Source organism: Crocuta crocuta, unplaced genomic scaffold (genome assembly GCF_008692635.1).
Source record: "Crocuta crocuta isolate KB4526 unplaced genomic scaffold, BGI_CrCroc_1.0 scaffold127, whole genome shotgun sequence".
NCBI lineage: Eukaryota > Metazoa > Chordata > Mammalia > Carnivora > Hyaenidae > Crocuta > Crocuta crocuta.
The window spans coordinates 5,178,257-5,193,336 of NW_027532008.1; the positions used below are offsets into that span (position 1 = coordinate 5,178,257).

Below are 15,080 nucleotides of genomic sequence, written 5' to 3' on the forward strand. Positions count from 1 at the left end.
CACCCCATCTCAGGCCGCCCGCCTCACCACCCCCTTCTCGAGAGGCAGCTGGACATTCAGGAAAGAGTCCAGGCCCTAGACTTGGACCCAGTTTGAATCCCGGCGTCCCGGCCCTCCAGCTGTGTGATCCTGGGCAAGCCACTTACCCTTACTGAGCCTCGGTTTTCTCATCTGTAAAATAGATGTGTGTGGTGTCTTAGCTCTTGGGGATGGGGTGGGAACTGAACAAGACTAGGCTTGTACAGTGACCTTCCCAGCGCTGAGAACACAGAAGACCCTCAGGAAACACTCTTCCTGACAAACACCAGGGATCTGAAGCCACTCCGTGCCCCCTCCCCAGGGGAAGGAAGCAATAGCTCGTACGTGGGCTTTCTCGGTGCCCATGTTCTTTCACATATTAACCATTTAATCCTCTCTACAACCCCACAGAGATGTGGGGGAATGTTATTATCATCCCCACTTTACAGATGAGGAAACTGAGGACTTGCCTATGGTCTCACAGTAGGAAGTGGCAGAATCTGGCCTTGACCGCAGGCTAGCTGTTCCGCAGTCCCTGCCCTCTGTGCCTGTGATGGGGGGCTCCAGCCCATGTGGGTGTGACTCCAGAGCTTGAGTGTCGGGGGAAAGGTGACAGCAAAGACGGGGGAGATGTGATCTCCTGGCTCACAGGAGTCACAGGTCCCCTCCCACCTCCAGACAGAGGAGAAGGTCCGGGAGGCCAGGGAGCTGAGGGAGCTGTGTTCCGGCCGGGGGCCCTGGTTCTGGATCCCTCTGCGTTCCCACGCCGTCTGGGAGCATGCCACAGTCCTGCTGACCTGTACCGTCAAGGCCTCACCTCCCCCCCAGGTCACCTGGTAAGCTGTGGGGGCAGGAGGGAAGGGGTCCTCACCCTGCCCCGAGCCTCCTCGAGTGTCAGTTCTTTACAGCCCAGACCTTCCCCCCAAGGAGCACACTTCCTGCCCCAGAAGTCCTTGCTGCCTTAGAAAAGCTCAGCCCGGCAGACCCTGAGCTCTGCCCACCCCCCAGGGAGCAGCAGCTGCTGGGAGGCTCAAGCCGAGTTATTCTTAGCCTCTTCCCAGCCACCCTGGGGCAGGAAGACTGGGCCACCGGGGAGCCAGCACTTGTAAAAATACGATTCTGGTGGTATGAGAAGGCAGCTGCTCTGAGCCGGGCGTGTCCGGGGTGAGAGAAGGATGGCAGCAGGCAGGTCAGGGGGCAGAGGAGCAGGAGGGGAGGCGGGGAGGGCACCTCCCCCACCCAGCGAGGAGCTCAGACCTGGAGTGGGAGCCCTGTGTCCAGACCCAGCTCCCTCCACTAACTCAGTGTGGCCTCCATCGCACCTCAACCTCTCTGGTCCTGCTTCAGTTTGCTGTTCTATAAAATGGGTTGAAGACCTCCTGCCCAGTCTGCACGTGGTGAGAAAGCCCTCAGAACCTGAAAGGTGCTGGGAAAGCAGACGATGCCGTTCCTGGGAGTGTGACCATAGCAGAACCAAAGGCCTTGCTGGCAGAGGGCGGGGCGGGGAGGTGGCAGGTGTCTTCGGAATGAGTGGAGCGGGAGGGGGAGGTAGGCGTGGCCGCGTCGGGGCTCTCAGTCCCAACCTTAGGTAGGCCGAGGGGTATCTTTCAGGCAGCTGAGCCACTGTTTACCGAGCTCCCTCCCCTGGGTCTTAAGCACGGGTCAGACACGCTGGGGGAGAAAGGAAAGGATTCGGACAAAGAATTACCAGGAGCAAAATCTGCCCCAGGCCCAAACCACACAGGCTCTTCCCTCCAAGAGCCTTCAGCCCAGAAGAGAAACGTCAACTTAGAGAGAAGTGCATTCGCAGGTGTCACCTGAAATAAATGAGTAAAGATCCAGGTGATGAAGTGGCTGCTTCCCCCACGCCCCCTCCTCCCGAGGATCCAGGAAGTCTTCTCAGAGGAGGCAACGCATAGGCCGGATCTTGAGGGTTGAAATAGACCACGGTCTAGTGGGAGAGAGTATAAGCGCACCAGTGACCGAGATCACAAAGGAAAAAGCAACATCTTATACTTGACCCCATTTTTACTGACCCAGCGCTTTCCTCTCATTTGAGTCCTGGGGCCACCCATGGCTCAGAGAGGTGGCGTGACTCGTCTAAGGTCACACAGCCAGGTTGAGTCAGAATTCAGGCTCAGGTCTCCTCACAGCCGTAGGTCTTTCTGCCGGCTTAGGGGGTAGGAAAGTCACCGCTGCAATTGTTATTTTCCCTTGAAGCACAAATAATGCTTCAGAAGTCAGAGAAATAGAAAGCACTTACGCCTGGACCAATCAAGAAAGGCATTGAGGGTGGTGGCATTGGGGCTGGTCATGGCAAGATGACATTCCTTCAAAAAAAAGTGTGCCAGGGGCTAGAATTCGTGTTGGGAGCTGGGTTTCTGTGGGGACCGAGGCAGATCCCTACCTGTTAAGTGGCTGGTCAGGTAGGAGGACGGCTCCCACCAGCTGGCCTGGGCTAAGGGGGAGTCGGGGGGGGTGGGGTCAGGACCTCAGCTGTCCTGCCTGGCAGCCCTGCCCTGCCCTGGCACTTAGGCCCATATCTAAGGCATTCCGTGGGAGCTTCTCAGGAAAGGGACTCATTTCCACCCCTGCCAGCAATGTTACCACAACAGGGAGCTGAGCATGGTAAGTGCTGGAAGCAAGGCCAGTCCCTCCTCCAACGGGAGGGACTCAGGTGGCCCCTGCTGCTCCTGGTCGGGGGTGGGGGGGCGCTGGTTTTAGGGCAGGGCCACTCACTGTCCTGGGACTGACCTCCAGGGCTCCATCCAGGCCCTGGAAGACACCCAGCCCCCAACTCAAGAGGAAGATCCTGGGGCACTGGGTTGGTCAGGCTAGTACATTCATTCAGCAATTATTGAGCACTTCCTGAATGCAGGGGCACCAGCAGGACAAATTAGGCAAGGCCCAGTCTTGCTATGTTAACACTGCAGATGCAGGCCCTGGCCGTGATTCTATCTGATACCAGAATCCATCTCCCGAGCCACACAAGCAGCCTTAAAAAGTAAAATCCAATGCCAAAATATGCAAAGAAAGGACATTTAGAGAAAGAATAAAAAGCTCACTCTTTTATGAGGACCTCTCTGAGCCAGGCTCTGGCCTGGGCGCCTGGCCTCTGTCGTCTCACTTAATGCTGTTTTATGACTGGCTGCCATTTGCAGTCACCTGCAAAGCCCATGCCTTCGAGGGCCTTCCGTTCAGGCAGGAGGCCGGAGGCTGGAGAGGGCAAGATGCACGCTGAGGTCCCTGGCTGTCCAGGCCTTGCCCAGAGCTACAGCTGCTGCTTTTTTTTCCGGGCAAGATGGAAGCTGGCCAGGCCGAGGTGTCTGGAATGTTCCTGAAAGGTGGGGGTGGGCGAACCTGATTTTGGTCTCAGGGCCTAGGAGAGGTGGAAAAAGATTGGGCACCAAGATTAGGTGCTGCTCTCCCCAAAGGAAATTTAGTTGGGCCCCTTTCAGGCGAGGGTGCAGCCCAGGGGCTATGTGATGGGGTGTGGGCGTGGTGCTGTTTGGTTGTCATGGACACAAACAGGGTGTAGGGGTAGCTGGGTCCCAGGAAGGCGTCATACTGTGGCCAGGGCGCCCTCTCTCGGCTCCAGCCTCCTCTTCAGCCTCAACCACCACTGGGGCTGACTGTCCTTGCAGAAGCCTCATGGGCACAGAGACCCAGAGAGGGAGACTGACTTGCCCAAGGTCACACAGCCAGGTGTGTGTGGAACCCAGGCCTCCCAGCCTTCACAGACTTTCCCTTGCCAGCCCTGATTCCTTCGGCTTCCAAAACCCTGCCACAGTCCGTGGACACAGGCGAGGCCACCTCACCGTCCAGTGAGTCCACAGAAAAGTCCACAAGACCCCAGAGTCAACAGAAAACAAAGGGCAGTGTCCACTTTGGGTGGAGGGCAGTGGCTGGGGCAATTTGCTGCACCAACCTTGGGAGTCACGTGGGGGGGTGACTGCTGCCTGGGCCCCACCCCAGAAATTCTGACCCCACAGTGATCTGAGGCGCAGTCGGACATGGGGATTTTTTTTAATGGTTTAAATAAGATAAGAAGTTTATTTTTCCTTCACCCGAGTGCCAGGGTGGGGCGGCCACTGCGACTCTGCTCGCAGATTCCTCAGGGACTCAGGCCTGTTCCCGCTCACTGCTGGAGAGCGCAGCCCCAGGCCTTCCCGGCGCGAGGTGCCCGCCCTCCGGGGCCGTGTTCCTGCCGTAGGATGGAGGGGAAGATGACATAAAAGGGGGCAAAGGGTCATCGATGGCAGCCACGTGACACTAGTAGTTGTCAGGACTTAGTCACATGGCCACACCTAGCAGAAAGAGAGGGTAGGAAATATGTTACACACTGGGTGGCCCAGCGATGAACCCTCTTCCTTTAGCGTAAGAGAGAATGGCTATTGAACAGCTTCTGACACAAATTCCCAAAGCCTTGTATTCAGAATCCGGGCATGGGGGTTTTCCAAGCTCTCTCCGGCATTTCTAATGAGAGCCGAGGTAAAAAATTGCCATTCTGAAAGGGTTGAGGAGGGAGGTAGGAATGGGGGCACCTTCCTCGGCAACCCCCTCAGAGAGGAGGGAAAATCTGGGTCCTGGTCCCAGGGGGGCCTCTGGCAGGGGAAGGGGCAGCGACCTTTAATTACAGGCTCCCTCTTCCCAGCTTCCCAGGAGCATCTACGGTACTCAGGGCACCAGAGAAAAGCTTTACATAGCTTATCCCGTTTGATGCTTTTAATATTCCCATTTCACAGATGAGGACAACTGAAGTTCAGTGCAGTGAGAGGGCTGCCTCGGGTCCCATAGGCAAGTAAAGAGAACAAAGCTGAGGTCGGAATCCAGGCCTGAGAGGCTCCGATCCTTCCCGCTCAGAGCCACACCGTGTCTCCACAGGTACAAAAATGACATGCGAATCGATCCCCGCCTCTTTCCTGCCGGAAAGTACCGAATCACCAACAACTATGGGCTGCTGACGCTGGAGATTAGGAGGTGAGACTGTGAGCCCCGGAGAGACCCATGACCCCCGGGCCCCAACAGTCCCGAAGCCAGAGCAGGATTTCTGCACCGGCCTCATCTGCAGAAGAATCTGGGGTGCTTGTTAAAACACTGATTCGTGGGACAGACCCTCCTCCCGAGAGGCAGATTAAGGAGGTCTGAACCTGGAGTGGGACCCGGGGATTGGAATTTGACAGACACGCCCGTGCGTTTCCAATGCCTGGAACACACGGTAAGGAATGCGGAGTCAGGGGCGAGCGGGAGGGACTCAATGGTGGGCTAGGAAGGCTGGGCGCGCCCCTTGCTGGAGGGGAGAAAACACGCGTCCGTGCTCGCCCGCACACGCACGCACACGCACGAGTCCAAGGGGAAGTGGTTCGAGGGAAGCAGTTGGATGGGCCTTTCAGGAGACGGTGAGTCGTAAGCTCGGTTGTGAAGGGAGAAGCCGCGTGCATGGAGGGAGCCGCACGAGCACAGCCCCCCCCAGAGCCGGCGCCAGTGTTCCCGTGAGCTGCCCGTGCTGGAGCCGGCGCTGAGCCCTGCGCTAGGTGCTGCGCGTCTGTGGCTCGTAATGCCCAGGGCCGTTCTTGCCAGGAAGCAATGTCATGTCCATGTTACGGGAGAGGAAATCCAGGCTCCGAGGGTCAAGGGCTTGCACGGCTTGGGCAGGGCAGGGCCCGGGCTGGAGGCCCTTCTCTCCACCTGGGTTCTTTCCAGTGCGCTAATCCCCCCATCTCGACCAGCTTGGGCTTCAGAGACACGGATATAGACAGGACCTTGAGCCTACTCTGCAGAAGCAAAGTGGGGAGACCTGGACGTAAATGTCTGACCACTCGGTGCCACAGAGGGACGTGCCGTGGGCTGCACAGTCGGGGGAGGCACGCAGGGCTGGGGTTGCCTAGAGGGGCAAGTGGGACCGGTTCCTGAAGCAAGAGGGGTTCCTGCCCCGAGCAGCCAGGGTCAGAGCGGGGACACCGAGGAGCCTCTCTGCTCACTTTGGGGACCAGATGTGCCACATCCTACCGGTGACTCTGTTTGTCACCACATGGTTCTGGAACGGAGCCAGCCCGAGCTCCGCTGGGAACAAGACAGGGTTGGCCTGACTGGTGATGAGACCCAGGCCTGAGATTGAGAACACCTGGGCATCTGGCCCAGTTCTGGCACCGACTGGCGGCGTGACTTGGGCAAGTCCCTGCCCTGCTCCTGCTCCAGGATTCTGATTTGGAGGTGTTGACAGGGTGGGAGGCTCTGCCTTGTAAGAGAGCTTGTCACCTTGGAGCTGGGTTGAAGTCTGGGTGCTGTGTGACTCTGGGCAAGTCACTTAACCTCTCTGATCTTACAGAGTCAGTAATAACAATCGTATTTGCACAGCACTTTCCCCTGAGGTGGGTTAGGCTGGTGTTGTGTCCCTAGTTCTTCAGAGAAGGACATGGAGACCTAGCAAAGGGCAGTGGCCAGCCCAAAGGCACATAGCTTTTCAGAGGTGGCTCCTGAACTAAAACCTAACGTCTCCCTTGTGAGGGCTTCCTGTTAATCCCCGCCTTTCCTACCCATCCATGGGGACCTGAGTTTTTGATGGAGACCAGCAACCTAGCAGGGGGGTCCTTCTCTCCTTTTCAGATGCACCATTGAGGACGCAGCCACCTACACGGTGCTGGTGAAGAATGCCTATGGCCAGGCCTCCTCCTTCGCCAAAGTCCTCGTCCGAAGTAAGCATTCCCATTCCAGCCGCCAGGTCAGCACACGGTAAACCCAGGATGAGCAGATGAGGACAGGCATCAAGGGCCCTTGGCACGGGGGCGTTTGGCCTGAAATCGGCTGACCAGGGCAGCCACAGACACTCACCTCCTTGGGGCTTTTGGAGCGAGTGAGAGGCACCTCCCTTAGACTGCACAGTCTCCAAAAAGCACACTCATCTTCTCAGGGTGGGCTTGGCTCCAGATCCAACTCGGGGCTCCCGGAAGGGTGGCCCAGCCCTGCCAGCCCTCCTGAGGGGGCCTCAGGGGGAAGGGCTGAGCCCCACCAACTCCCCTCTTGACCTCGATGCCCCAGCTGGGTTCTGGTGCATATTTCCCAATTGTGCAGTTCCCAGCCGGTGTGATTCCAATCCTGGAGGTCCCCCCTGGGGCGGGGGCATCTGAAATGACAGCATAAAGCAGGGGAGACACTCAGGAGTCAGCCAGACCCACGTCCACATGCTGGCTTTGCAACCGACGGACTGTGTGAGCCTAGGTCACCTCGCTTTACTACTCTGAGCCGCCTGGGGTGTAAAGGGGGACACCTTCTACTTCGCTCAGGTGCTCCGGCTGATTAAATGCAAAGGTGTAGATAAAGCTTGGCGTGCACTCGGCTTTGGGGAGGGATAGCTCTCTATCATCCGCCCCACGACCAGGGCAGGGTGTAGCCGGGAAGCCATACCTCTGGGCCCTGGAGAGTGCTGCCTCGTCCGCAGGGCCCCTGAGAGAGAGGTTGCATGTGTGCATGTGTGCATGCGCGCGCACACACACACACACACACACACACAGTCCCTGGTCAGCGGACAGGCTGGAGTCCAGCCCCCNTGCGCGCGCACACACACACACACACACACACAGTCCCTGGTCAGCGGACAGGCTGGAGTCCAGCCCCCTCCCTGCTTCTCATCAGACCTTGTTAAACTGTCCTTCACAGCCCTCGCCACCCCTCTGCCCTGTTCCCCAAATAGATCTTGTGCCCTCTGCCAGCCTGGCTGTCTGTGGAGTCTAGGCTGTCCTTACAGGCTGTGCCTAGAGTCAAGCCAAGGTCAGGCATCAGGGCCCTGCCTCCCTCTGTCCACCCATCCTTCCCATCACTTCTCCCAGACCCCCACCGCTCCCTCCATCACGGCCAGCATCCCTGGGATCCAGCTCCTCGGCCCCCAGACTCCAGCCAGACGCCTACGTGGAGCACCCGCTCACCATCATTACCCCTTCCCTGCTCTCATCTCCATAGCAACTGATAGAAGGCCCTGCGTTGGGACGTAGGAGCTCTGGGTTCTAATCCTGAGTCTTTCCCTGACTTTGTGTGACTTTGGGCAGCCTCCTGAGCCTCTCCAGGCCTCGCTCAGGAAGGGCCTTACCAGGGACCAGTCACATCATGGCTTCAGGCTTCTGCGGTGCTTGCTGGGTGATTACGCCTCAGTTTCCTCATCTGTGTGAGAGGATGATAACAGCATTAACAGACAGGATGCTGTGAGGAGGAAATGAGTTAATATGGGGCACCCGGTATGCCCCATGTGACCAGGGCTGTTACTATCCTCTGGTGGTCTGTGTCATAGCACCTTGGATTTCACCCTTAAGCCCCCACATGGCTCTCTGAGCACTGTCCTTCCCCTGCTGGCCGTCCCTAACGACCAGACTCGGCCTCCATGAAGACTATGATCCTGGCAGTGGTTTTGGGCAGAGGAGGAAGCCCCAACTTTCTGTCAGGCTCTGGCTGAGGGCCTGGTTCAGGTGAACTCACTTATTCAGAGCCCCATGACCATCAGCTAGGAACCACTGTCCACATTTTACCAAGGAAGGAATAGAGGCCAATAGGGGCGAAGGAACTTCCAGCAGCCAAAGAGGGACCCACCAACAGACCCGGAGGCCTCAAACCCACACCCAAGCCCACGCCTCTAATCTAGTAGGAGTGTGAGGTCTGAACCTTCTCAAACTCCATTTGCTTTGACCTTTCAGCTTATGTGGGGAAGGAAGCTGGCTTCGATTCAGAGATCTTTAAAAGTAAGGAGGCTCTGGGCGGGGTGGCCTTCAGGGAGGGGGTATCTGGGCTCCTGGTCATACCTTCCAAAGCCCCCTTTAGAATATTAGCCATCCATTGCCCATGAAGGTATGTCATTGCCTATGAGCTTGCACACTGATGGGGGGGTGCTCCCCAAGTGCTCCCCAGCTGACCCCAGCTGCCAAGCTGTCCAGGGGCCAAAACTGAGTGAGAAAGGCAAAGCCAAACAAAGGGACATGACTTTGGATAGTTCTTATTTTGGTTCATCTGATCCTACCTAGATAAATCTCTGCCCCGCCTCCACCCCCAGGACCGGGCCCCTCTTTCCTCATGAAGACCACCTCGGGGACTGTGAATCCTGACCCAGAGGCGTGAGACGTCCCAGGCTAGGCAGGTGGCCTCAGAAGGCTGCTGACCTCGCTTCTGTTCCCACCCCAGGACTGATGCTTGGCTCCAGCGTGGAATTCACATCGGTGCTGAAGCCAGTCTTTGCCCGAGAGAAGGAGCCCTTCTCCCTGTCCTGCTTATTTTCGGAAGATGTGTTAGATGCTGAACAGAACATCCAGTGGTACCGAGATGGTGAGGACCCCTTGTGCTGGCCTCCAGACTTCAGAGGCAGCGGGGGAAGCCAGAGAGGGGCTAGAGCCTTGACTCCATCCCCAACACTGGTCCCTGGGTCAGTGGAGGAAGGAGCTGAGCTCTGCCCCTCCCCAAGTACAAGCTGAGTGATGAGTGCTGAAGAGGGAGAAGAGCCAGGTGGATTCAGATCAGGTCACCCTACAAGGGCCAGGAGGCACCTGTGGGTGCCAGGCCCCATGCTGGGGACCAGGGCAGGGATGGGCAGATGTGCAGGAACTCAAGAGGAGGAGGGAGGGAGCCAAAGCCACGCCCATTGGCAGCCAGGGAGGAGAAGGGAGGCTGGACTGTGACCGTGACCGTGACCGTGGCCTACAGCCACAGATCAAGGAGATCAGCCCCACCCCCCTGCAAGCGCCCCTAGGGAGATGGCACCTGCTGGCGGCAGGGGGCAGAAGAGTGGGGAAGCTGCAGGAAGCCCTGAGAAACAGTTGCAATAAGGTGGAGATGTCTTCCCAAACCTGTCCATCTTCTAGAACAGAGGTCCTGACAGGACGGAGGGACGGAGAGCAGCATGGCCCCACAGTGTGGCCTCAGGGCAGGACGCCCTCCCTGAGCCCCAAAGCCCCCCGTCGCTCTCACTACAGTCACACAACTGAGTCCTCGCTCTCTCCACTGACCCTGCCCGCCTCAACGAGTCCTCTGCCCTCCTCACGGACACCCCAGCTCCCTCCGTGAGCCCCCAGCCCCCACCCACTGAGCCCCCAACACGCACGATGAACCCCCGGCTGCCCCGCAGACACCCGTCTCACAAAGGGCCCCGTCTCTCCTGTTCCCCTTTTCTCACAGCATCTCCAAAGCCTCGCTGAGCCGCTGACCGCTTCACTGAACTCCCATCCCACTGGCCCCTGGCCTGCTCCCCATGCTTCTGCAGGGGAGAGTTCCGGATCACACTGTCAGGGCCCTGGAGGCAGCCACCCCCTCCCACCTCCCCAGGCCACAGCCACGCCAGCCACGCCTCTGCCTAAACCCCCAGACCAGGGGGAACTTAAGGGTCCCCAGGGGAGGCCAGAGCTCACCCTCGACCCCTCCCCTCCTCAGGGAGACTACTGAGAGCCTCAGGTCGCCGACAGATCCTCTACGCAGACCGCCAGGCATGCCTGAAGGTGTCCTGTGCCTATAAGGAGGATGAGGGGCTCTACACTATCCAGGTGCCTTCACCCTTCGGGCCCCAGGAGCAGAGCACCTACGTGTTCGTGAGAGGTGAGAGGGGCCACCAAGGGTAGAGAGTGTAAGAGTGCACACACCACATTGGCTGTGGGACCTTGGGTGAGTTTTCTACCCTCTTGGGGTCTCAGTGTCCCTGTTATAAATAGGGGTGTTGAGTGGGAGTCTCTAAGAATCCGTTACATCCTAAGACCCTGGGGCACAGCAGGGTCTCAGACTTAGTGGGNCGTTATAAATAGGGGTGTTGAGTGGGAGTCTCTAAGAATCCCTGTTACATCCTAAGACCCTGGGGCACAGCAGGGTCTCAGACTTAGTGGGAGCTGTGGAGGGAGGGCTGAGCATGGGCTGGAACGATCTAGCACCTGGTGAGTTCTGCCTCTTGGTCTTTGAACTGGTTTCAAATCCCGGCTTAGCCACTTCACCGCCTTGGGCGCGTCACTTTACCTCTATGAGGCTCAGTTTTCCCATCCACAGAATGGGATGCTACAGGATTCAGGGATTCATTACACTGATCCTTCTGGGGCCTGGAGTAGAATGGGCCCCAGTACCTGGCACTCCCACAGCCCCCCAGATGCTGTTGTTTAAAAGGAGGAGGCCGTTATGCAGGTCCTGGTCCTCGAAACCAACGCCGAGCGCTGGAGGGTTCGTGCGAAGAGGTTGCTGGCGGGAGTGGGAGGGGTCACTTAGCAGGTAGACATGGACTAGAAGAAGCTTCCGCTCCCAACCCTCCGCTCTGGGTTTCAGATGCGGCAGCCGAGAAGCCGGGGGCCCCAGGCTCCCCTCTGAATGTCCGCTGCCTGAATGTGAACAGAGACTGCCTCACCCTGACCTGGACCCCGCCCAGCGACACCCGGGGCAGCCCCATCACCGGCTACAGCATTGAGCGGTGAGTCAGCCTCCCTAGTGGCAGAGTCTCCAGGGAGTCCTCTGCCTGGTTGTGAGAACAAGAGTGGGGGCCACAGGAAAGAGGGGGCCCCAGACCTAACCTCAGAACAGGGCAGGAGGTGGCCCGGGTTATATGATTTAGCAGCTAGAAGGGGGTAACCGTGCCTCCAGATCTGGACTTGCGTCACCAGAGTCAGCCCCCTGGACCCTGGGAGCGCAAACAGTAAATGCTTGAAACTGAGCACAAGCAGATATGGGTTTCCCCCCTGAGTGACAGGCAGGGACAGGACAGCACTGACCCAGAAGGAGGGGACACAGGAGGAAGGGGAGGAGCTGGACATCCCACCTTCTTTGCTATGAGGCCCCAGCGTGAGGTAACACCCAGTCCCCCCATGGCCGGACTCATAGGCTGTGTGCTGGGCCGCGTGCCTTACCTCGCTGATCCTCGCAATTCCTATCCAGGGGGGTGCCGGGCTGGTTAGCGCCCATCCTACAGATGGGGAAACTGAGGCACATGGGGTGACTGCCCAAGGCATGTGCTCATTGGTGGCAGAGTCGGGATGTAGCCCCCATGCGCCCACTGCCCCATCCGGCCTCAGCACGTGCTGGGAAACCGCCAGAGCACAGGGCACCCAGAGGGCACAGAGAGCCCACACCCTGAGAGTCACTCTGGAGTGCACGCCAACGTGGACAGCCCTTGGGCGAAATCCTATCTCTGCCGCTCCCGAGCCATGTGACTCACGGCACACCCCACTGTCTGAGCCCAGAAGGGACCCCCCCATTTGAAGCGTGGAGGTGACACAGGGCGGCTGGGAGGCTGCAGCGCAACTCCAGGCGCACAGGAGGCGCATGCAGGCACTAGCTGTCGTGATCGGCGCGGTGGTCAAGGGTGGTGATGAGGCCTCCTGGGGGCCCGAGGTCAGAGCCAGGCTTCTCAACGGACAGCAGGACTGTAACTGGCAGCCATGAGCAGGGCCAGCAGGCTGGGTGGAGAAGTGGCCTCCCCGGTGCTCGCCCCGGGGAAGCTGAAGTCACGGGCAGGGGCTGGAGCCGAGGCCTCTCTCCAACAGGTGCCAGGGCGAGTCTGGGCAGTGGGTGCCCTGCCACGAGGCCCCCGGTGGGACCTGCCGGTGCCCCGTCCAAGGCCTCATCGAAGGCCAGAGCTATCGGTTCCGGGTGAGAGCCGTGAGCAGGGCGGGAAGCAGCCTCCCCTCCAAGGCTTCAGACGTGGTTGTCATGGGCGACCGTGATGAAGCCCGGAGAAAGAAAGGTGGGTACAGAGGTCCTGAAGGGACAGTCTAGAGGGTCAGTCGGGGCACGCGTGGGACTGCCTCATGCAGGACACAGGTGCCCCAGCCCCCATTCCAAGCCCTAGTCCAAGGGGCGGGGTGGGGGGACACAGCACAGCCTCAGGAACTCCTAACCTGATGGGGAAGACAGTCTCAGGAACCGCTAGTCTGATGGAGGAGACACAGTCTCAGGAACCCCTAATCTGATGGGGAAGACACAGTCTCAGGAACCCCTAGTCTGATGGGGAAGACAGAGTCTCAGGAACCGCTAGTCTGATGGAGGAGACACAGTCTCAGGAACCCCTAGTCTGATGGGGAAGACATAGTCTCAGGAACCCCTAGTCTGATGGGGAAGACACAGTCTTAGGAACCCCTGGCTGTTAGAAGAAGCACAGTGTTGTCCTTAGGAGCCCCTGGCCTGAAGGGGAAGGTATAGCTAGTCTGATGGAAGGAACACAAATCTGCCCACAGGAGATGCTAATCTGAGGGAGGACCACAGCCCTGCTTCAGGAGCCATCAGCCTTGGGGGCATGTGGTGGGGGGCACCGCCCTTTCAGCACTGAGGGGTCAGCCTGACTTGGGTTTGCCTTCCAGCTACCATGCCCTAGGTATCTGCCCCCAGACACATCACTTCTCTTCTGTCCCCGTTTGCCCCAAGAAGACAAGATTTGCCCTGTTCTTGGGGCCTAGAATAGCAGCGTCCCACTTTAGACACCGAGAATACAGGGGCTCAGACAGCACCTGCTTGAGGTCAAACAGGACTGGGAACAGGGCAAGGAATCAGCACCCAGAGTTGGCATGTCCTGCCCTGACCCCTCCTGCCCAGGCCCACCCCCCTGNCAAGATCACGGTCAGCACAGATGATTTTGAAGGTATGTGTAAACCTCCTGACACTTGGCCTCAAGATTCCAGCTTCCTTTATGGTTCTAGAAACTCTGGGACACAAACCGGCAGAGACGCAGAAGCTGTCCACATGTGGGGTGTGGGGAGGGGAGGGTGGGGAGGTCTGGTCGGAGGAGGCCAGTGTTCTTGGGTGATGGTGGCCCATCTTGCTGTGTCCCTTGTGAAGGAGGTGGCACATAGGGGGAAGTCCCGGGGAGGACCTCGGGAGACCTGGCCTCTCGCCCTGGCTCTGCCTGGCCTCTCGCCCTGGCTCTGCCTGGCCTTGCTGGGTGGCCTGGGGCAAGCTCCTGCCCCTCTCTGGGCCCATTTCCTCCTCTGTGAAATGAGGGGTCTCTGACGGCCCACCACCCATCTCTGCCCCTCGACAACTCTGATTCCAGACTTTGTGACCATCCCGTCACCCCCGACCAATGTCCACGCCAGTGAGATCCGTGATGCCTACGTGGTTCTGGGCTGGGATGAGCCAAGGCCCCGGGGCAAAGCCCCACTGACGTACTCTCTGGAGAAGGTACGAGACTCCAGGGGCCCCAGCCCCAGCCCGGGCCGAAGAGTAGGCGTGCTGTCACACCAGAGGTGTGAGGGGCTGGGGGAAGCACCGAGAGACCTCAGGCAGTGCCCCCTGGATGGGAATCCTGCCTGAAAAGGCTGAGGTTGGCCCTACGTGGGGGCAGACCCTTTGAAGTGACCTCAGCCTGCCCGGCCAGTCCCTGGCGGCGGCTCCTGAGGCCGTTCATGGAAATACACAGAATTAAGGGACACAGACAACAACAGCAGCAGTACAATCCACCATTCCGGGGTCACACATCTGGTCAAGCCCTTCTTTCTGGCCAGGGCCACATTGGGAGGGTACCCTGGAGCCAGGGTCACGGCCAGCAGCCCTCACTTGGTAGGTGGGCCGGGGGCAGGGCGGGTATGACGGAGGCAGTTCTCACCCAGACAGAGTGGGGGCAGGTGTTTGGGGCTGCGGGGAGGCAGCTCATTCGGAGTGGATTTCACAGTGGAGGGGAGGCAGCTGGCAGAGTAAAAACCAGCATGGTGTTAAGATCAACTCAAATCCTGCCTCCTGCCGTGTGAGCCAGTTTCCTGAGCTCCCTGAGCCTCAGTTTCCTCCAGCATCGCGTGGAGGGTGAAATAAGCTGCAGCGCACTGCTGGGCCAGCAGCTCGGAGCCTATCGACTATCCGGAGGACACTTTCCTGACTCCACCTCCCCTAAAGGAAGAGAGCAGAGTTACCTTCTCATTACTTGCTGCACCCGGCACATGACCTGGCACGTAGTATGGGGACAGCACAGGGTTGGTAAAAGTTCCAGGGAGGAGTCTCTGCCTCTGATGGTTCAAATGGGCCTCTCTTTGCACACGCACGGGTGGTCCTGTTTTTCCCACATAGGAAAGCCGTGGATCGTTGGGGCCTTGTTTTGTGAGGCTGTATCATGTGATGGCTCAAATGTTGGAGTCAGG

The 15,080-nt window shown here is 58.7% G+C and overlaps 1 protein-coding gene across 1 annotated transcript in view; it reads left to right on the forward strand.

The window, feature by feature from the left end:
• MYOM3 (myomesin 3) overlaps nucleotides 1-15,080 on the forward strand; it is a 43,036-nt gene that overhangs the window by 1,583 nt on the left and 26,373 nt on the right. The window contains exons 4-14 of the mRNA XM_077775529.1: nucleotides 697-854; nucleotides 4,903-4,998; nucleotides 6,625-6,713; nucleotides 8,700-8,744; nucleotides 9,181-9,321; nucleotides 10,420-10,581; nucleotides 11,290-11,431; nucleotides 12,501-12,700; nucleotides 13,127-13,149; nucleotides 13,546-13,591; nucleotides 14,003-14,130. Of these exons, the coding sequence (XP_077631655.1) occupies nucleotides 697-854; nucleotides 4,903-4,998; nucleotides 6,625-6,713; nucleotides 8,700-8,744; nucleotides 9,181-9,321; nucleotides 10,420-10,581; nucleotides 11,290-11,431; nucleotides 12,501-12,700; nucleotides 13,127-13,149; nucleotides 13,546-13,591; nucleotides 14,003-14,130 (1,230 nt within the window). The remainder of the gene's footprint in view (nucleotides 1-696; nucleotides 855-4,902; nucleotides 4,999-6,624; nucleotides 6,714-8,699; nucleotides 8,745-9,180; nucleotides 9,322-10,419; nucleotides 10,582-11,289; nucleotides 11,432-12,500; nucleotides 12,701-13,126; nucleotides 13,150-13,545; nucleotides 13,592-14,002; nucleotides 14,131-15,080) is intronic.